General features: G+C 38.9%; 1 protein-coding gene across 1 annotated transcript in view; it reads right to left on the bottom strand.

Annotated features, from left to right (window-relative positions):
- TMEFF1 (transmembrane protein with EGF like and two follistatin like domains 1) overlaps positions 1 to 19,107 on the bottom strand; it is a 104,424-nt gene that overhangs the window by 2,165 nt on the left and 83,152 nt on the right. Inside the window, exons 8-9 of the mRNA XM_031014552.3 lie at positions 13,904 to 14,027; positions 2,778 to 2,936 (exon numbers count right to left, since the gene is read on the bottom strand). Coding sequence (XP_030870412.2) covers positions 2,778 to 2,936; positions 13,904 to 14,027 — 283 coding nt within the window. The remainder of the gene's footprint in view (positions 1 to 2,777; positions 2,937 to 13,903; positions 14,028 to 19,107) is intronic.

Here is a 19,107-nt window from a genome sequence, read left to right as displayed (position 1 = left end):
TCTTTTACTGTCACTAACTCACCATGACCTTGGACAAGTTCCAATTTCCTAGTGCCATGGTTTTTAAATCTATAAAATTAGGGCGTTTAGTTAAGGTGATGTTCAAGGTTCCTGACAATCTGTCATTCTATGAGTCTGAAAATATGAAAGGCGATTCCAAGAAGAAAAGAAGAAAAATTGACTCATGCAGTCTTGATAAACAGGTCAGTGGGAACATCCTTTTAAAGAAGATTCCTCCCACGTGACAGCCGCCACGGTATATGTCAACAGCTGTCTCATAATGGACTGTGTGGGAGAGATACTTAAAAACTCAATGGAAATAAATCCAAGTACATAAATGTTCTAAATCCAAGATAGCAAGACATTCTAGGGGAGGAAATACCATAATAAAAAGACAGGCCTCCAGGAGAAATCTGTGATAAATTCAGTGAGATGACTCTTCAATCGTAGAGACAGTGGGCAGTAAAGACACTGTGACATAGTTAGAAATACACTGTGATGTCTAAGTGGCTGTGAGGGCAACAAGGAGGGATCTGGAGCATAAACTAGAGGGTACCTACTTCAAAACTGCCTGCCAGGTAATTTTAATTGAGTAGTTGAGCATTATAGCACTGAAAGAGTTGGGTAAAAGACTGTTGTAAGGGGGCTTTCCTAGCTCTAGGACCTTAGACTGAGGTACTTCTTATCTCAGGGCTTCAGTTTCCCAACTTCTCTAAATGAAGGGGTTGAACTCAGAATTGTTTCTCATTGACTCTGACATCCTTTGACCCTCTTAAAAATGGCACTATCTGGCTGGGCACAATCCCAGCACTTTGCGAGACCGAGGCAGGTGGATCACTTGAGCCTAGGAGTTGAAGACCAGCTTCGGCAACATGGCCAAACCCAGTCTCTACAAAAAAAAAATACAAAAATTAGCAAGGCATGGTGGCGCATGCCTGTAGTCTCAGCTACTCGGGAGGTTGAGATAAGCCCAGGAGGTGGAGGTTGCAATGATCCAAGATCATGCCACTGCACTCCAGCCTGAATGACAGAGTGAGACCCTGTCTCAAATAAAGGCACTATCTCCAGGCCTCAAACATCTCCCCTTACTTTACCTTAATTTTCCTTCTGCCTTCCAAATCATTCATTACCTCACTCCTATTTAACTCTAATAATGACTTAAATGGTCTTCACCCTACCTCATATGTTCACTACTCCAATGAATTTTTCAGATGACTCATTAATACTCTGAAAAATATGGTTTATACCAAGTCCCTCCCCTGCTCAAAAACCCTAAACTGCTACAAAATCAAGTTTGAACCCTGCTCCCATGCAATGGTCATACTGGGCAAACATGTTTCCCAAGATGACTCAACATGGAACCTTTCAGTGTAAAGAATGAATGGGAATCAAACTGAATCCAAATCCAGACAATTCCACTTACTAGTCGGATGACCACAGGCAAATTACTTAACCTCTGAGTCTATATTAAATGGCTACAGCCAGTCCAGTCATGCTGTTAAATGTGTTTTCCCTATCTTCTCTTTCTGTTATCATTATTTGTTACATGATTATGTCCCTACTTTGATCTACCGTCCAATTTTATATTCAGTAGTCTTGCCTAAGGGCAGATCATCTGTTCTGTGAAATAAAGCGCACTGACTTTCATGCCTAGGTGTTATGAAAAATATCTGTTACTTGGAGAACCTTTTTTTTTTTTATCATTTCTAGATTTATCATTTCAGCTCCAGATGGCTGAGACTACTGAAGGTCTGGCTTCTATCCAGACCTTGGATAGAAGGGCCACAAATCCATTATGGCCTGCCAATATCTGTATTTGATATGCTTCAACCCTCTGCCCAGAATAATGCAGGGAAGTGGAGAAATGATGCTTATGAGACTTCTGAACTGAAGCTTAAAGAAAGAGGTAAGCAGGAAGAAAAGCATTAGACTGGGAAACACAAAGACAACACGAACTTGCTGGATTTACTCTGACTTTTCTCAGGCCCAGTTCAGTCTGACTTATGTATTTCTACTCAGTTTAGAAAAGACCCATTTTATGCCACTGCACTCCAAATAAGTCATTTAATTTATGACGAATAATTTTATTTATAATGCAGAATTTTAAAGCTTATTACTTATCGCTGCAATCCTGAAAATGAAGTAATGCTAACACCATGATATCACAATAAAACTATCTTCAGCCTCTGATTTCTTCCTTTCTTACTATACTAACTGTGAGTAAAGTACATTCTTAGGGCATAGAACCCCTTGCAGTTGTGCAGGGCTTAAAAATCTTCTGCATGGATCTCCTATGCATGTGCAGATCATTCTAGAAATTCTGAGCCAGTCAGGGCGGTTCACGCCTATAGTCTCAGCTACTCTGGAGGACCACTTGAGCCCAGGAATTCGAGGCTGCAGTGAGCTCTAATTGTTACTGCACTCCAGCCTGGGCAACAGAGTGAGGCCCTGTCTCTTAAAAAAAAAAAAAAGATTGCTACTAACATTATTTTCCCAGAATACAGTGTTCAAAGACTGTATACAGTTCTCAGATCCCTAAATTCCTTTATCTCATTGACTATTCTCACTCCCTCTCTGCTTGTCGCCCAGATATACCTGTAAGACTGGGAATTAGTCCCTGCCTGTATCCTAAAGAAGAAGGATAGGGAGAGACCACTGAAAACCTCAGGGAACTAATCATAAGATTTTTCCTAATAGACTGGTGGCCTCAAAGCATCTATAAATAAACAGTTGCCTGCCTCTAATTTAAAGTTGATATTTCTTACATCATTACCTACCTTGTTATGCACATTACAATTGCTACTATGATGGCAATCTGTACAGCTCCAATAATTGCTGCAATAAGAACATGAGTGAGCTTTTGCCTACTTGGCACTACATAGAGAATACTAAAGTCTGTCTTTTCACAGTGCTGTCCAGTGTAGCCAGATTCACATCTGAAAAGGAAAAATATATATATTCCTATGAAAATTACAAATTTTGATACTCCCAAGCTTTTACATTAAAAAATACAAAATAGTAATAAAATTTAAACAGGAATAGGATATCATGCACTTTCCTACCATCTGGGGGAAAAATGTCATTTGTATATTTCCCTACTGTCTTTTTGATATGCCTACATGGTGCTTCTTTCACCTAAGTTATATCACATTAATTTTAAAGTTGCTGAATATTGTTAATGTATATCTTTTTTGTTATTGTTGCTTTTGCTTTTGGTGTCATATCAAGAAATTATTGCCCAATCTAAAGCCACAAAGATTTACTCCTTTTTTTCACTTTTTAAATTAAATTTGCTTAAAAAGTGACAAATAAAATTACGTATATTTATCATGTACAACAGGGATCCCCCCCAACTCCCAGGCCATGGACAGATATTGGTCCATGGCCTGTTAGGAACCAGGCCACACAGCAGGAGGTGAGTGGTGGGCAAGTAAGCAAAGCTTCTTTGTATTTACAGCTACTCCCCATCACTCACATTACCACCCAAGCTCCGCCTCCTGTCAGATCAGCACTGGCATTAGATTCTCATAGGAGCGCAAACCCTATTGTGAACTGCGCACACAAGGGATCTAGGTTGAGTGCTCCTTATGTGAATCTAATGCCTAAGGATCTGTCACCGTCCCCCATCACCCCCAGATGGGACTGTCTAATTGCAGGAAAAACAAGCTCAGAGCTCCCACCGATTCTACATTATGGTGAGTTGTACAATTATTTCATTAAGTATTACCATGTAATAATAATAGAAATAAAGTGCACAATAAATGTAATGCACTTGAATCATCCCCAAACCATCCCCCCACCCCCAATCCCCAGTCCATGGAAAAACTGTCTTGTACGAAACTAGTCCCTGGCAACAAAAAGGTTGGGGACCGCTGATGTACAACATGATATTTGGAAATGTATAGACATTGTGGAATGGCTAAATCAAGCTAATTAACATATGCATTACCTCATATAGTTATAATGTCTGTGGTGAGAACACTTAAAATCTACTCTCTTAGCATTTTTTTCAAAATAGATACATATAATTTCAAAACAGAAATATAATACTCCATCCAGTGACTATAATATAGCTAGCATATCTATTCCCAGTTCTAAGACATGTCAGTTATTTTCAATTTTTCACAATTATAAATTAGATGTGATAAACATCTTGGTGAATATGCACTTTTCTATATTTAGTGTTATTCCTTAGGGCTAAGTACCTGAAAATTAGACTATTGAAAAAATAGGTATAAACATTTACAGTCCTCTGAACATAGCACCAAATTATATTCAAGACACTTTTCAGTGTATAAAATATAAACATGTAAGATGCAAGGGGAAGATGAAAATAAGCTATTAATGACAGAAACAATGTCAAGCAGTCAAGGAGGTAAGCTGTAGGTGCTAATCTTAGAAATCATCTGAATTCCAATTAAAAGTAGATAAAAAGACAACTGCATCAGCTGATGATAATTTGACAGGGAGAAATATTTAAGACACTTAACAGACAATTTACATTTTTAAGCTGACAGCAGTGAAATGTATAAATTAGCCAGCCTTCAGTGAGAACTGATTAATAAAACATTTGAAGTATAAAAATAGTATTTATGAATGTCCCACAACTCATTAAGAAAAGAATTTGAGGCAGCTTATTGCAAAGCACACATTAAAACAACAAAAAAGAAATGTGGGAGGAGGGAAACAGGGAAATCCAGGGGTGCTGCAAGTCTACCAGTCCAGTCCCTGAGGTTCCTAGACACTTCCCAGTACATTTCACATTGGGCTCTACGCTTCCCAGCAAACAAAAAAACAACGAGCAGTGGGCAGGTATGTGGATCATGGAAGAGAATGGAGAGCCTAGAAATAAACCCAAACATCTATGGTCAATTGGTTTTGACAAGGGTGCTAAGATAACTCAATGGGGAAAGAACTGTCTCTTCAACAAATGGTGCTAACTGGATATCCACACGCAAAAGGATGAAGCTAGACCTCTTCCTCGTGTCATACACAAAAATTGCCTCAAAATGGATCGCAGATCTAAATGTAAGAGCTAAAACTATAAAACTCTGAAGAAAAAAACATAAGATACAGTTATTATGGAAAACTGTATGGAAGTTCCTCAAAAAATTAAAAATAAAACTACCATATGATCCAGCAATCTCATTACTGGGTATATAACTATAGGAAATAAAATCAGTATATTGAAGAAATATCTGCACTACTACGTTTATTGCAGCATTATTCACAATAGCTAAGATATGGATTTAATCTAAGTGTCCATTAACAAATAAATGGATAAAGTGAGGTATATATACAAAATGGAATACTATTCAGCCATAAAAAAAGAAGGAAATCCTATCATTTGCATGGATGAACCTCCAGAACATTATATTAAGTGAAATAAGCCAAGCATAGAAAGACAAATACTAAGTGATCCCACTCATATGTGGAACCTAAAAAAGTTGATCTCATAGAAGTAGAGAGTAGAATAGTGGTTACCAGGGACTGGTGTGGTAGGAGGTGGTTTGAGGACATGTTGGTCAGGGGATACTAAATTTCAGTTAGATGGGAGGAATAAGTTCAAGAAATGTAGTGTACAACATGGTGACTATAGTTAACAATGCAGTGTATTCTTGGAAAATGCTGAGGATTTTAAGTGTTCTCACCACAAAAGTGGTAACAATGTGAGGTAATGCATATGTTAATCAGCTTGATTGGACATTTCACAATGTATATATATTTCCAAACATGATGTACATAATATGTATACATAATTTTGTCAATTTTTAAATAAATTTAATTTTTAGAAGAGAATAAAACATAGGAGTAAATCTTTGTGACCTTAGATTAGGCAACAGTTTCTTAGATACGACACCAAAAAGCAAAAGCAACAACAACAACAAAAAAGATAAATAGCACTAAATCAAAATTAAAATCTCTTGTACTTAAGGACATTATCAAGAAAGTGAAAAGACAATCCACAAAATGGAAAAAAAAAGTAAGTTCCATATATCTGATAAGGGACTTATATCTAGAATATATAAATAACTAATACAACTCAATAATAGCCAAAAAATAAAATAAAAGAGCAAAGGATGTGTACTGACATTTCTCCAGAGAAGATATACAAATAGCCAATAAGCACATGAAAAGATGCTCAACATCACTAGCCATCATGGAAATAAAAATCAAAGCCACCGTATATGCCAGTTTTTACAGTTACTACGATAGCCTAAATCAAAAAGTCAGATAATTACAAGTGTTGTCGAAGGTACTGTAGGGTGTGTAAAATGGTGCAGCCACTTTGGAAAACGGTCTGGCAGTTCCTCAAAATGTTAAACACTGGGTTACCATTTGGCCCAGCAATTCTACCACTGAGCTTTACCCAAGTGAAATTAAAACACGTTCACACAAAAACTTGCAAATGATCATTCAGAGCAGCATTTTTCATAATAACCATAAAGTGGAAAGAACCTAAATTTTCATCGACTGATGATGAGTAGATTAAAAACATGTGGTGTTATCCATACAATGGAATAGTATTCAGCCACAAAAAGGAATGAAGTACTGATATGTGTTATGACACGGATGAACCTGGAAAATATTACGCTAAGTGAAAAAAGCTAGACACAGGAGACCCCATACTATATAGTTCAATTTACATGAACTATCCAGAATAGGTAAGTCTATAGAGATAGAAAATAAATTAGCGGATGCCTAGAGCTAGAGAGCATGAGGGGATTTGGGAGTAAAAGCTAAAGGGTATGAGGTGTCCTCTTGAGGAGATGAAAATGTACTAAAATTGATTGTGGTGATGGTTGCACAACTCTGTGCATATATTAAACACCAATGGAGAAGGAAGGAAGGAAGGAAGGAAGGAAGGAAGGAAGGAAGGAAGGAAGGAAGGAAGAGAGGGAGGGAAGGAAGGAGGGAGGGAGGACAGTTGACACAAAATACAATCTCCATAAAAGAAAATCAAACAAGTCATTCAAAAGAAGCACAGTTATTACTGTTATGAAACTTAAGGGAACTTAATCTCATTGGTCCTCATTTAAAGAGGGCACCTTCTAACATAAAGAACATTATCCTCAACAACACAGCTGCAGTAAATTCAATGATATAATGAGGTCTCATGGGATTTTTAAAATAATGTCCTTCATGGTAGGCTAATGGCCAATAGTCAAAGCTCAGTAAAATAAAAACAGTTCCATAAGGAGCTGTAACAATGTCCTAGATATGCAGCTCTCTAATGGTTTGGCTTAAGCCAAAGATTAAAATCAGAGTATCAAAAAGAACCAATAGGCCATATATCATCCCTGCAGTTCTCCCTGGATATCGTTTTCTCCAACTGACTTTTGGTTATACTATCTGATATGGTTTGGCTGTGCCCTACCCCAATCCCATCTTGAATAGTAACTCCCACAACTCCCATGTGTCGTGGGAGGAACCCAGTGGGAGGTGATTGAATTATGGGGGCAGGTCTTTCCTGCACTGTTCTTGTGACAGTAAATGAGTCTCACGAGATCTGATGGTTTTAAAAACTGGAGTTTTGCTGCACAGGCCCTCTCTTTACTGGCTGCCATCCAGGTAAGATGTGACTTGCTCCTCTTTGCCTTCCCCCATGATTGTGAGGCCTCCCCAGCCACGTGGAACTGTTAAGTCCAATTAAACCCTTTATTTTGTAAATTGCCCAGTCTTGGGTATGTCTTTATTAGCAGTGAAAACAGACTAATACATTCTCCTAATACCTAGAGTACTAACTTCTAGGTTATTACTTCTTGTTCTGTTACTGATTAAAGGCAGATCCAGGGATTCAGTCCTCCACTTTCTATTTTCATCCCAAAACACCTTCCACAGGCAATCCCATTTACTCCCACTGTCTCACGTGTGAATTCATTCACACATCCATTTACCACAATTATTGAGCACCTACCGTGGTGAGCATTTGGGATGTATCAACGAACAGAACAGATAAAGATCCCTGGCCTGCTTACCAGCTACCGGGAGAAGAGTGTCAATAAACAAAGTAAGTGAATTAAATGGTTATGTTAGAAGGTGATATGCACTACAGGGGATGTGGGGTGTGAGGTGTTAAGGGAAACTGCGAACACCAGGTATGAGCCAGGAAAGTTGCAGGAAGGGAGGGTTGCAATTTTAAATAAGGCAATCTGGGTAGGTTAAGAAGGTAACACGTGAGTAAAGACTTGAAGGAGGTGAGGAGCCTGCCATGCAAACAACTGGAGGACAGCATACCAGGCAAAGGAAGAGCCAGTGCAAGTCCCCTAAAGTGGGAGCATCCATGCATGCATGGCATGCCCAAGAACAGCAAGTGTGGCTGCAGAAGAGGGGGTGAGGGAGAGGAGAGCCAGACAGAGAGGTGAAGAGACAAAACTGTGTAGGGCCTTCTGCACTTAGTGAGATGAAGGAACCACTGGAAGGATTTTAGCAGAGGAATGATATGAACTGACTTTTATTTTAAAAGGTTCACTTTGCACTTTGGGAGGCCAAGGCGGGTGGATCACCTGAGGTCAGGAGTTCGAGACCAGCCTGTGCAACATGATGAAACTGTCTACGAAAAAATGCAAAAATCAGCCTGGCCAATGTGCTGAAACCCTATCTCCACTAAAAATACAAAAAATAGCCGGGTGTGGTGGTGCACGCCTGTAATCCCAGCTATTCAGGAGGCTGAGGCATGAGAATCATTTGAACCCAGGAGGTGGAGGCTGCAGTGACCTGAAATCACACCACTGCACTCCAGCCTGGGCAACAGAGTGAGACCCTGTCTCAAAAAAAAGAAAAAAGAAAAAAGGGGGGGGGCACTCACTGTCTGCTGTTTTGATTATGGACTGTAGAATACAATCACGGAGGCTACTGCAAAAATCCCAGGAAAACATTGGCCTGCACTAGGAATAGCACTGGCAATGGTGAGAAGTAACCAAATTCTGGAGCTATTCTGAAACAGAATTCCCAGCTGACTGGATACGAAAGAGAAGTCAGAGATACATCAGAGGGTGTTTTGTCTGAGCAACTGAAAAGATGGAGTTGGAATCAACTGAGATGAAGAAGGTGGCAGGTAAAGCAGGTTTAGGGAGGGAGAGCAGATCAGGAGATCGGCTTTGGTCCTATTGAGATTGAGGTGTCAGACATCCATGTGGAAATGTAAAGGAGGCATATGGATCTACGAGTTTCAAATTCAGTAGAGAAGTCTGGGATTTATGTAAATTAGGAGTTATTAGCATATGTCATGGAAAGCCCTGAGACTGGACAGAATCTGTAAGGGAAGAGGACTGGGACTGAACCCGGGTACACTACTACATTGAGAGGTCAAGGAGCAAAGTGGGAAGCAGCCAAGAAAACTGGAACATCCAGCGAAGTAGGAAAAAAACAAGAGACAGTATAATTCTTGACACCAAGTGAAGAATGCATATCACACAGGAGGGGGTGAACAACTGTGTCAAATGCACTGATCATTCAAAAGTAATTTGAGACTAAGTACTGACCACTGAATTTAGAAATGAGAACAGTCTCAGTGGAGTGTTAGGGACAAAAGTTTGTTGGGGTGAGTTCAAGAGAAGTGGGAAGTGAGGAACTGGAGATAGACTTTAGACAACTCTTCTGAGTTCTATGAAGGAAAGGAAACAAACAGGACAGTAACTGGTGGGAATGAGAATGAGGAGTTTTTTTCCAAGATGGAATAAATAAAAGTTTATCAATATATATGAGATATACTGATATCAAGTTCTATGATACAGAGAAACAGGGAGAGGCTTGCTGGTAGGTGATAGTGAAAGTGTGCAAGTTCTCATATTGCTTCCATTTTCTCAGTGAACTTGGAAAGAAGATCAACAGGCCAGAGTGAGGATGAGAGAGGAGGTACTGCTAATCTGAGGAGAGAGGAGAAGGTACAAAGAAATCGTACAGGAGAGGAGGAGAATGTATAAACTGCAGGTGTAGAATGACTGCCAGGGCAGCATAAAGGGCCCACCTTGAGACCGATCGGTATGTCAGTGAGACGAGTTAACCGGTGGTGTGCTTTTCACCGACAGCCATGATCAACTGCATGTATAGGTATGCAGTGGGTGGAGAGCTGGGAGGAACCAGGACTACAGTTTTGGCAGGTGAGTATGATGAAGCAATAGAGGAATGTGGGATTCAAATGCAAAGGGAACTACAATGACTGGCCATGGAATTTACACTAACAAGGGGAAGAGAATATCCAGGGAGGGACACTGAAAAGGTGATAGGATCAATAAATGGGAGGGCTAGTGGGATAGAAGAATTGCTAGGTAGAAAGTAAAATGGATATGCTAGAGAGGGAATGATTCTCAAATGTATGTCTTCAATCACATCTCTCTCATCAGTTCCAAAACTAAAATATATCCAGCAGCCCACTAGACATCTGTAAGTGGATATCCCACAGGCATCTTAGACCAAGCATGTCAAACTGAATATATCATTTCCCCTCAAACCTTCTCCCTCTTCCCAATGCATTTCCCACTCAATCCTGTGTTAGCCAGAAAGCCAGGAGACTCTCCTGACTCTTAATCCCACTAACCTCCACCAATCCCCAGGTTCTCGTGCTCATATCCAACCTAACAGGTCGGTCACCAACATCTGTGAGTTCAACCACCTAATGATCTCTCTGCAATCCATTTATTTTCTCAGCCTCACAACTCCTTTATACTTAATTCAGGCCCTTACTTCTTACTAAGTCTCCTAAATTTTCTAATCTACTTTCCACAATGTCACCAGAGTGGCTTTCAGATTTGATCTCATCATTGCTACTTAAAATCCTCTAATCGTGTCTCACTGCCTTTAAAATAAAAGCCAAGCTCCTGGAATGGCCCAAATGTTCCTGTAAGACCTGACCCTTCCTCCAACAATGTCCCCCACCCATCTTCAGGCTGACGTGCCTTTTCTGAAGTCCCAAATCGCCTCATGTATAGCTGTGTATGATAGCATTTTCCATATTATAATTACTTATTTGTCGGTCTCTTCCACCAGGTTGTATGCTTTTTAAAGGCAAGATCCCTGGATCTCTGTCATAGTTGAATTTGACACCCCAAATTTGGGAAGAATTTGGCATTAATAAGTCAATCAACCAATCAGTCAATCAAAAAACAAATCAGGCCAGGTGCGGTGGCTCACGCCTGTAATCCCAGCACTTTGGGAGGCTGAGGCAGGTGGATCACCTGAGGTCAGGAGTTCAAGACTAGCCTGGCCAACATGGCAAAACCCTGTCTCTACTAAAAATAGAAAAATTAGCCAGGCATGGTGGCACACGCCTGTAATCCCAGCTACTTGGGAGGCTGAGGCAGGAGAATCGCTTGAACCTGGGAGGTGGAGGTTGCAGTGAGCCGAGATTGCGCCACTGCACTCCAGTCTGGGTGACAGATCAAGCACTCCATCTCAAAACAAAAACAAAACGAAAAATCAATGGTACCATAATGCTAGAAGATTTTAACCTAACAATAGGACTGTGGCTAAAGGCTGTTTATCCTTGCCTGTTTACTGCTATGCAAACACACCTACCTACTAGCAGAAGTGCACATGATATCATGGCCTGATTCCTATAGACACTGCACAGACTCAGACAAAAGAAAAAGATCAACTGCTTTTAAGGAGTTATAATTGTGCAGAAAAGGGATTCTTTAGCATTTAAGATATTCCTCTTAAAAATTTATCATCATCACATGTCATTCAAAAAATTTACTGAGTACCTACGGGGCTAGGTCCTATACTAGGCACAGGGAAAATAGTGGTTAACAAAACAAAGAGCCCCTGACTAACGGGCTTAGAGTCTAATAATATCAACTGCTATTCACTAAGTACATACTACATACCAGGTATCAGGCTAAGCACTTTACATATATTATCTCACTTAATTTTAACAACATGAGATAGGTACTATTACTATTCTACTTTAAGAAAGATGAAAATGAGGCTTAGATATTTTACGTAACTTCCAAAGAACACACAGCCAATAACTGGCCAGGTCAGTGTATCCAATTTCAAAGCCTTTAACCTGTACACCATTCAATCCTCTTACTTTCAGTTAGTAAAATACTAGAAAATGACCTTGTATCACATCATTACCAGAACATGATCCTCTCTCTCATCCTTCATTTAAGTATCTTGAAAGACGCACCATCCTAAGAGGACAAGATCCAAACTTCTATCAAGCTATCCATGCCACTGTAGGACAAACATGAAGAGCCCACTATAAGATTTAGTTTAAAAACTGGCCTGGGCCAGGAGCAGTGGCTCACACCTGTAATCCTAGCACTTTGGGAGTCTGAGGCACGCAGATTTAATGAGCTAAGGAGTTCAAGACCAGCCTGGGCAACACAGCAAAACCCTGTCTCTACTAAAAATGCAAAAAATTAGGCTGGGCATGGTGGCTCACACCTGCAATCCCAGCATTTTGGGAGGCCAAGGCAGGCGGATCATGAGGTCAAGAGATCAAGACCATCCTGGCCAACATAGTGAAACCCCGTCTCTACTAAAAATACAAAAATTAGCTGGGCATGGTGGCGTATGCCTGTAGTGCTAGCTACTCAGGAGGCCGAGGCAGAAGAATCACTTGAACCCAGGAGGCGGAGGTTGCAGTGAGCCGAGATCGCACCACTGCACTCCAGCCTGGTGACAGAGCGAGACTCCATCTCAAAAAAACAAAAAATTAGCCAAGCATGGTGGCCCATGCCTGCAGTCCCAGCTACTCAGGAGGCTGAGGCAGGAGAATCGCTTGAACCTGGGAAGCCGAGGTTGCAGTGAGCCAAGATCGCACCACTGCACTCCAGTCTGGGCGACAGAGCAAAAAAACCTGGCCTGTTACCATTCATACAGCTAGATTTTTTAAATGTTCACAAAAAAAAGAAAAGAAGGCTAGCTCCTTCAAAGACAAGGAGAACTTTCAATCAGGAAAAAGCAAATGTCTTAAAGAACTATTCAACCATTAACAGTTTACAGTGTTTTGTTTTGTTTCTTGTTTTTTTAAGCAGGAGAAAGGCAGGTGAAAAAAATCAGGAGCAGGGAGCTAAAGAAGTAGAAGGACCCAAGAGACTGGATTTCCAATTGCTTCCTCTTATTTTTTTGGAAAGAAAGATTCACTGGCTTCTAGGTGGACTGAACAAAAGAAAAGTATAGTATTTCTCCATGTTTCGATGTTTTGACTAAGAAAGGAAAAAAAGGATCTGGTCAAACTCCAGGAGGCAAGGGTGAGCAAAATGACAGCAATGTCCCCTTGTCTATAGAAACATCACCTGGCTAACTAGACCAACATCAAGCAGATGATGAGCTTCTAGCAGCAGCAGCAAAAAGGTGTATCCGCAGACAGGCAAGAGCAGCAAAAAACACTAAGATCATTAGGTAGGGTATCGGAAAGTCTGAGACTTAGTTTTTTCCCAGCTCTATTTCTAACTTGCTGTTGACCTTGAACAAGTTACATAACCTCTCTGGAATCAGGGATTTGAGGATTTACGCCCTTTCCATTTTCATCTCTCAATTCACACCTGGTTCTTCGTCCCCATCCCCTTATTTTTAGAAATCTATTTTAGCACATATTTTATTTGAGTTACATGTTCTCTGTTCTTAATACAGTCTTTAGTCCCTCAGCCACCTTGTGACAGATTGCCTAAAAACCAAAATAGTGTTGGAACGTGGCACATTTATTTTTTATATTAAAAATGTATAGTATTATATTTAAAATGTTAAGCCCTAAAAAAAATTGGTTTTTGTTTTCTACATACTACTTGCCAGTTTTTTTTTCCAAATAATGCTGCTGATTTGTTTTTTACTTGTCTACTGCAAATAAACACTACTTTCTGGTAATATTTAGTCTACATTTCATTCCCTTCTATAGAGCAACAACCACTGATGAAAAAAAATGCTCACCACTGATCTGGAAGCACTGACTTACCTACAAGAAGCCTTCTGAGTAGAATAGATGAATTCACATTTTCCATGGATGCAGTAACCATTGAGGTTTTCAGGGCAAGGCATGTGGTTTCCAATATAAACATCTTCTCTTTGATCACTAGCATCTTAAAAGAACATAAACCAGATCGTTCAACAATTAAACGCAAGCTGAAAAATAAGGACTTTTCAAATGTTCTGAAACAGCAAATGAATTCACCCGCTGTCAACCACCTACTGGCAATTTGAAAAGAAAATTTATCAGATAAGGGGTTAGATAAGATCCAGGGTCTCTTCTAATTCCTATTATGCCATAAACACAGCAGGTAAACTGTTTAGATTCAAAGCATTTAAAAATATTTGCAGAATGTGACCGCTAGGAGTTACTGTTGTTTAAAAACAATCTGGCAAAGAAAACTAAACACCTTTGCTAAAGAAATAAATGCTCTAAAAGAAAGTTCACCTCTGTGACAGACAGATGGTGTACATAGAATTGGCTTTTGGGGAATGAACTTAATCATTTATTTGAGGGCAATGAAATTGAGGCCAAAGAACACTGAATGACAGAGAGTAAATTAAGGGACTCTGAAATTTTAGGGTTAAAGGTTTATTTTTGGAATGAAAATTATCAAGCACATTGATTTTTTTCCCAAGTGAAAATAGCTTTGCTGCTCTTTTCATATAGTTTTTCTTAGTATATGGTCATTATTTTAAAAATTCAAGTAATACAGAGGTTAAAAAAGAAATTCAAAATAACCTGAGATTTGGCTCTCCAAAAATAAAACACTGTCAACATGTTGATGAACATCTGCTCAGACTTAAGTATAATGATTTGAACTGAACTGAAGTGAAGAAAATGAAGAGAGTCAGGAAGGAGAGATAGAACGGGTCAGGAGAGATGAAAACATAGGAACTTGGTCTTCAAAATCAGATTCATTCACTCGTTCATTCTCTGTATATACATCACACACTCACATATGCAGACACACATACACAAATAAATTTGGGAATGGATTTTTGTACTTTTTTTGGTATATTCCCCAATACATTAATCCTAAGCTCAAAGGACCCAGAATTCCGCAATATTTACAGGCCTGTCCATGTGCAGGAAAAATCCCCAGGCTTCCTGCCATTTCTATCTTACACAGTTCTAGCTAACAGATTCTGTGCACTACAGCCGTACCTGCAGCATACTACCCTCTTAAACCTGAGACTTCATAACTATAAATTCAGAATAATAGGACCTATACTTCATGCAGTTTTGAGAGGACTAAAGGAGATAACAAATGCATGTACAATACCACCAAAACAACCAGCTATTTATATAGCACATCATGTAACATCACACGGCCTATCTCCCCAAAATACAAATAAAAGGTATTAATAAAATTTTTTAATGTTAATGGAAACAAATTAAAAAGGAATGAAAGAGTGAGTTATATGTATGTGTATGGAGAAGATCAAGAGGAAGATCAAGGGAGAAATGAGAATAGAGGTGCCAAGTGTAAAAAAAACCTGAGAACCAAAAATGCGGATTTTCTGAGGATCAAAATTTACATATAGACAGAAAAAAACCTTAATGATTATTAAGGTCAGTGACAGTGGAACTAAAGCAGAGAGAAATCAGACCAAAATGATATTATTTTTCCTCAAAGTGTATATATTTACATTGTGCTTATTTAATTTATGCCTAGAAAGAGAATAGACCTAAAAGTCAGGAAACCTAACATATAAATTCTCAATTTAAAAAATGTCTTTACTGCTTTGTGACCTCGTTCAAATCACTTCTTCTCTCTGAGGGAACTGAATGAGACCAGCACTACCCAACATAGGTATAGTACAAGACACATACGTAATTTTATATTTTCTAGTAGCCCAGATTTTAAAAAGTAAATGGAAACAAGTAAATTAATTTTAATGATATATTTTAATCCAATATAGCCAATAAATATCATTTTCACATACTACCAATATTAAAAATTGAGATATTTTTACTTTTTAAAATAAGTCTCCAAATTCTGATATTTTACACCCACAAAAGATCTAAATTCTGACTAGCCACATTTCAAGTGCTCAATAGCCACACGAGCCTAGTAGCTATCATAATGGAAAGTGCAAAACAGATCACTAATTTATCATCTACTGATCACCTTGTATATGCTGGGTACTCTGTTAGGTGCTGGGAATACAAAAATGAAAACATATTCTGTCATCAAAGGGCTTATAAGGTCTCCTCCAGCTCCCATACTATAATTCTGCCATGGCAAAAGAAATCAAGCTCTCTTTTGGGCTGCTATGATCCTGAGCACTTACTCCTCTATTAAAACACTCACAATACTGCCTGTTTTATTGCTATTTGGGTTTTTTAAGTCAGCCTCTACCATAAGACTGTGAGCTCCTTAATAATCTAGCTGCTTGTGTTATTCGTTTCTGTATAACTCCTAACATTTAGAATGTAGTACATATAATGGCTAAGCACACAGCTCTAGAGTCAGACTGCCTAGGTTTGAATCCTGGTTACAACACTCTCTAGCTGTGTGACCCAAAGGCAGTTACTTAACTATTTCTGGCCCTCAGTTTCTTAATCTGAGAAATGAAGATGACAGTGATGTCTACTTCTTGTAGGGTTGTTTTGAGGCCTAAATGAGATAATATATTTAGTGTATTAAGTATGTAAGTGTGTACAGAACTTAGAAAAATGCCTGGCAAACAATAAGTACTTAATAAATAAGTATTACCAAGTATTGTTCCATGCTCAACAAATGTTTGTTAAATGAATAAATTCCAATTTTCTCCTGGTAAAGGGAGAAAAAACAGTTATAAATTGTATCTTTGTTGTTTTCCATTGACAAAATTATTATCCAATAAAGGTTTCCATCTTGAATTCCTTAGTGAACTGGGCTGTCTGCAGTAGTCCTATCCTGTGTTTCCTAACAGAGGTCAAAACTTAATTATCACATCTTTTATTTATTAATACTTGTGATCCAAGCAGAAAACTTTCCTGAAGTAATTTAGCTTTGATGAGAAATAGTTTATCAGAAGCCAAATAACTGAGATCAAATATACTTTTCTTGTTACAGTTTCAAACTAAAAATGCCACTCTACATTCCCAATCAGGCCATAAGTGAATTGAGGAAAGTGGTCATCTCCCATAGCATTTCTCAGAACATGGTCATGAAAGGGTATAACAATGGGACTATAGAGAATAACGTTATGCACCAACCTATGATAATAAAGTCCTATAAGGATAAAGTCCTAGTAATAGGACTGTGCAGGTCTGTAGAGGCTGTGGTAATGTACTAATCTACCATAAGAAAGTTCTTTAAACAGCAAGGAATTTCAAGAATAATGCAGAGCTGAAAGCTATAAGAGAACTCAGCTAGGTGAAAGCAGTCAGAGGAAGTTAACCAAATTAAAAACAAGGTTTTGAGAAATTAATAGAAAAAGTATGGCACCAATAAACATATACTGAATGAATTAATGAAAGAATGTGGTATCAAGCTGTAGGCAAAGTGAGGCTATATAAAACATGAACATGTCTAATAAGGCTTTGAATCCTGTGCCAACGTCCGAATTCACAGAGTCTAATATTCCGCTCAATGCCAACTTTATTCATCCCATTAAACGTACATACTATTTCTGGGCATAGCTACATGCTCAGCTAAGCTACAGAGGATATTAAAAAAAAAAAAGCATGCATGGTCCTTGCCCTCAAGAAGCTTATAGTCAATTTAGAAAATCAGCATATACACATGAAAAGCTGAATAACACAAGAGGAAGGGGTCCCATGTGGCAGTTTACAATTAAACGGCAAAAGATGGTTTTATAACACTAGGTGCTATGGAAGTTCAAGTTGAAAGGAGAACTCACTGTAGGCTAAAGGATTTATTGATAGGGTAGGACTTAAGACTCAAAGCATAAATAGATTTAGACAGAGGAATGGTGGAAGGCAAAGGGAAGGTATAATGCACATGGCATTCTCAAGAATAAACAGTAGCAACCTAGGTAGAGTGATACATTCAGACTGGGGAAGGGTATATGTCAAAGTTGGAAAAGTAGGCTAAAACTAGATTATGGAAAAATTTGAATTCTAGGTGAGACATGTTTTCTTCATCGTATGGACAAGGAAGACACTAAAGGCCTTTTGAAGAGCAGCACAGGGAAAGCCGGGTTTTGCATGAAAATTAGTTGAGAGTAGTTGCCTAGAGCTGGTGGTTAAGCGAATGGGGAGTGACTGACTAATAATGGGTGTGGAAGTTCTTTTAGGGGTGCAGAAAATGTTCTAAAATTAGATTATGATTAACACTTTTACAACTCTGTAAACATACTAAAAACCACTGAATTGCACACTTTAAACAGATGAACTTAATGGCATGTAAATGGCATCTCAATAAAGATACTAAAATAATTAATTGGATACCAGCATACAAGATAATGGGGCAGGGGAACTAGGAAGACCATATATATATATCAGGTGACCAATTAAAAGGTTAGTACATAATCCATTAACTGGGAATGGGGTGCACACCTGTAAGCCGAGCTACTCAGGAGGCTGAGGCACAAGAATCGCTTGAACCCAGGAGGTGGAAGGTTGCAGTGAGCTGAGATCGCACCACTGCACTCCAGCCTAGGTGACAGAGCGAGACTGTGTCTCAAAAAAATAAAGAAGGTTAGTACATAATCCAAACTTGTGGCAACAAGAAGCTAAGCTAAATCTCAGCAATAGGAGTAGATACTAGACACACAGAAAAAATAAAAATGGTTTGAAGATGTTTTGGAAAGTGGATGAGCTCAGAAACTCAGATCTGGAAGGGTCCTTGGAGGCCATCTGGTTTGATAAAGGAATCTCTTTAGTTTTATAACTCTCAGAGCCTATGTCTACTTGAACACTTCCAGAACTCATAATACAGTTTATTCTAATACCATCAGATTTTCTTTATGTTGAATGAAACCTCGCTTCAACTTGGTGTAGACTTCCCCACATCTGTTTACCCTCTCCCCTCTATTAACCAATCTTTTATTTTTAAGCTCAGATTTCCCCAGTCTCACCCCTATTCAAACAATTTACAACTATCTTGAAGAGTGGTACCCAGCAATAACCCCGCACATTTAAGAGTTTAGTAGAACCAAACTGACCTCTTTATTGAAGATGCTTGTAATACAGAATTATGTAAAAATGACTCCAAATGTGAGCCTAATGATGGGGGT

This window comes from Gorilla gorilla, chromosome 13 (assembly GCF_029281585.2).
Source record: "Gorilla gorilla gorilla isolate KB3781 chromosome 13, NHGRI_mGorGor1-v2.1_pri, whole genome shotgun sequence".
Lineage (NCBI taxonomy): Eukaryota > Metazoa > Chordata > Mammalia > Primates > Hominidae > Gorilla > Gorilla gorilla.
Note: the sequence above shows the minus strand (reverse complement) of the source record. Positions and strands in the feature narration are given on the sequence as shown.